The following is a 3,352-nucleotide window of genomic DNA, read 5'->3' as shown; positions in this document are numbered from 1 at the left end:
ATATATATATATATATATGGAATGCCTCACGAATTTGCCCCTTGCATGGGGGCCATGCTAATCATCTCTGTATTGTTCCAATTTTAGTATATGTGCTGCCGAAGAGAGCACTAAATGGGATTCTTAAATGTCTAACATGGTCTAGACATATAACACACACTAGTTACTATCAGCTTCCAGTGGGATCCACACACTAACTAGGAAGTTAGAAACTAGTAAGTTTCTAAAAGCAGGAATCAAAGATATCTTCTGCTGATTAATCATCATTCATTCAGTTAAAAAGCTTCTGCAGAGAATCCTGGGAGTTTTAGATCCTACCATGGCATGGAGTTTTCATGACATGACATGTCCAGCCTGGAGACTGCCTTGTACTCAGAGAGCCTAATAGTCCATGGAGGTATATTACAAGTGGCAAGATTCTAGAGCAGCAGATGTGTTCAGTGACTGTTACTTAGACACTAGGGCCTGACTAAGAATGATCAAGATAGAGAATAAAGTGCCTATGAGGAAGGCTCTTATGGAAAAGCTTGACCCTAAGGATGGGAGAATTTGGACCTGCAGGAAGGAATATTGAACACTCCAGGCAGATGGCCCAGAGGTAGGACAATGTGTGCCATGAAGAAGGAGCAACACAGTGACCTGACTTGCCATGTTGTTCATCATACAGCTTAAACCTAGTGTAGCAGTGAGTATCTTGTTCCACCAATGGTCTTTCTGAAAATGCTGGGCTGAGCCCATCCCAAGCTTATGGGATGGGAGTTGGAAAATCCTCAGAAGGTGAGCCTGGAGTGGAAAGACTGGCAGGCCAGCAGCCTTTCTTCTCTGATATTCTTTCCTTCCAGTCAGCAGGGGTCCCTGGCCTGGGCTCTGCCAGTGGCAGCCCTATTAGTTTACCAAGGTTTACTATCTTCCTGTACATGAGCATCTGGAAAAATGGTGATGTACATAATACTCCTCCCTATACAAATCTCTCTCTCCCTGTCTCTCTCTGTCTCTGACTTTCTCTCTCCTTCTGTCTGTCTGTCTCTGACTCTCTCTCCCTCTCTCTCACACACACATACACATAATCTACAACTATGTGATTAAGGCTTTAGATTTTGGAACCATACTCATGATGTTGACTTACTAGCTATGTGATTTTGAGTAAGTTACTTAAGATTTCTGCTTTCTAGATGCCTCATCTACAAAGTAAGATATTACCATATATACCAGAGTGATAAGGAGGATGTGGTGAGTCAAGGTGTGCAAAAGATCTAGATCACTGGAAGAGTATTCATCATAAAAGAGGGTTGTAAAACAAGTGAAATATACTATGTATCTACTCCTCTGTGATAAGTTAGGTCTACCAAGTCTCTTTATCTGTCCTTCTGGGGATAAAAACACTCAACCAACAATACTATTTTACAAAAGGTGCTTCAATTACCATTGTCCTATGCAAGATGACTTTAAGTGGCACATGATAAATGTTGCTTAGTTTAATATTTATTTGTGATGTATTTTAGGAAGAAACAGAAGATCAGACACATAGCTGATTTCATTAGTTCAGTCAAGCTAAGGTGGGAAAAAAAAATGAGTAGACTGGCAGTAGAAATCTATTATCAGGGTTAAGAAAAAAAATTAGGTCAACAGTGAGCAGATATAACGGGCCCTCTTACAACGGTAGTTAGGCCTGACTCCACAGCAGCCTTGGGAGAGTGGGTGGCAGCCACTCTTGGGAGGTAGGGGCTGGGGGAGGGAATGGAGACATAGCCTATTCTAGTCTTCAAGACATCTGGCCCCAGCACACTGAATGCTGGGCTGCTTTCTCCCCATTCCATATCTTGCAGTATCCATCCCTTCCAAGCCTGTTCTTCTCAAGCCAGGCTGAGGCACTCATCCCTCTTCAGACTCTTCTACTCAAGTACATCTACCTCCAGACTGAAGTCAGACAATCACTACCATACTGAGTCCTCCTTACTGCAGGGTAGAAACAACAAAACAGTACTGCCTACGGGATAAAAAGCACTTAACCTCTCTCTGTCTCTCTCCACAATGCTAGGAGGGCCAAGTCTTGGGACAGGAGCCAGAATGATGAACACTGGGGAGAAGAAGGTCTCTCCTCACTCAGTTCGGGGGGCCTTAGCTGAAAAAAGCAGTAGAGGCCTGCAGCTACGGCTGAAGAAGGCCTTTAGGCCTGGAGGGCCCAATGAGGCCTTCCTTGGCTTTCAGACCCAGAGCCCAGATACTGTAGGGCAGTGTGGGGGCCTCCTCCCCAAGTCCCCTGGGATGTGTGTGTGTGATGTGTGTGTGTGATGTGTGTGTGTGTGTGTGTGTGTGTGTGTATCAGGCTCCCTCCTAGGCCAGCTGCTACAGAACCTTCCGGCTCTAACATTCCAACCCCTCTTAAAGGGCCAGTCTCAGCCTTCAAACTCTGTCCATGGCCCTTCAGCTGGGTTATAGGAGACTTGCCAGAGAGGGGTGGATGGAGAATACCAAGAGACTCTTCTCAGCCTTCCCCTTAGGATCTGAGGCCTTTCCCAACGTCAGCCTCTCACCACCGTCCGTAGGAAAACGACCCCTAATTCCGAGGGGACATCAGCACCTGGGTTAGTGAGGGCTCCTCCTCAGGGTGAGGCAAAATTGGCTCCCTTGACAACGTCCCACTTGGCCCACAGGGAAGAGTGGAAACAGCGCAACAAACATCAGGGCTGCACAGCCTGGCGTGGAACACCCCCTCCCACACTCTCCCCCCCCCCCGAGTTCAAAGTCCCACAGCATAGCCTTAGATGAGGGATACTCCAAATATGGCTCTGTGTTGCCGAGCTGAATAGCTGGGTGCCAAACACCCCAGGATCTATGCTAAGGGCTGGGGACGCTGGCATTGGAATTGGTAGGACGAGTGTCTTTGTGGGCCACTAGTCTCTCGGGGAGGTACAGGGGGCTTGACTGGCAGGCACTCCGATTGCTCTGGAGAAGCCAGACGTCCCCATACTAGAGGAGACAAGACCCCACCCCCCACCCCCCGAGTCTCCAGAGAGGCTGGGGCTCCAGCTCTACCGAAAGCCAACGGAGGCCCAAATGGGCCGAGTAGCCCCCCCCCCCGCAGCAGCAAGCAGGGCAAAGGCCAGACGCGAGGAAGTCCAAGCTGGTCGTGTTGCCCCTCGAAGAGGAGGGGTCGGGCTCCCCGGAGGCGGGGCGGGGCGGGGGCCATCCTCACCCGAAATCGTCGTCCATAGACTTGAAGAAGAACTTATAGCTGGGTCGCTGCAGGACGCCCTTAAAGTCGGCCAAGGTGACGCGCTCGGCGGGCAGGGGCAGCTTCACCAGGTACGGCGTCTCCTGCCCGTCCAGGTGGTAGATGATCTTGGTCTCC

The 3,352-nt window shown here is 49.2% G+C and overlaps 1 protein-coding gene across 1 annotated transcript in view; it reads right to left on the bottom strand.

Moving 5' to 3' along the window:
* The window catches only part of Dvl3 (dishevelled segment polarity protein 3), a 17,081-nt gene extending 13,735 nt beyond the window's left edge, over window positions 1-3,346 (bottom strand). Inside the window, exon 1 of the mRNA XM_013033056.1 lies at window positions 3,197-3,346. Within this exon, the coding sequence (XP_012888510.1) occupies window positions 3,197-3,213 (17 nt within the window). The 5' untranslated portion in view covers window positions 3,214-3,346. The remainder of the gene's footprint in view (window positions 1-3,196) is intronic.
* Window positions 3,347-3,352: the final 6 nt, after the last annotated feature.

The sequence above is a fragment of the Dipodomys ordii genome, unplaced genomic scaffold (genome assembly GCF_000151885.1).
Source record: "Dipodomys ordii isolate 6190 unplaced genomic scaffold, Dord_2.0 Scaffold162, whole genome shotgun sequence".
In the NCBI taxonomy this organism is placed as follows: Eukaryota; Metazoa; Chordata; class Mammalia; order Rodentia; family Heteromyidae; genus Dipodomys; species Dipodomys ordii.
The sequence above is the reverse complement of the archived record's forward strand: the minus strand, read 5'-3'. Positions and strand labels throughout refer to the sequence as shown.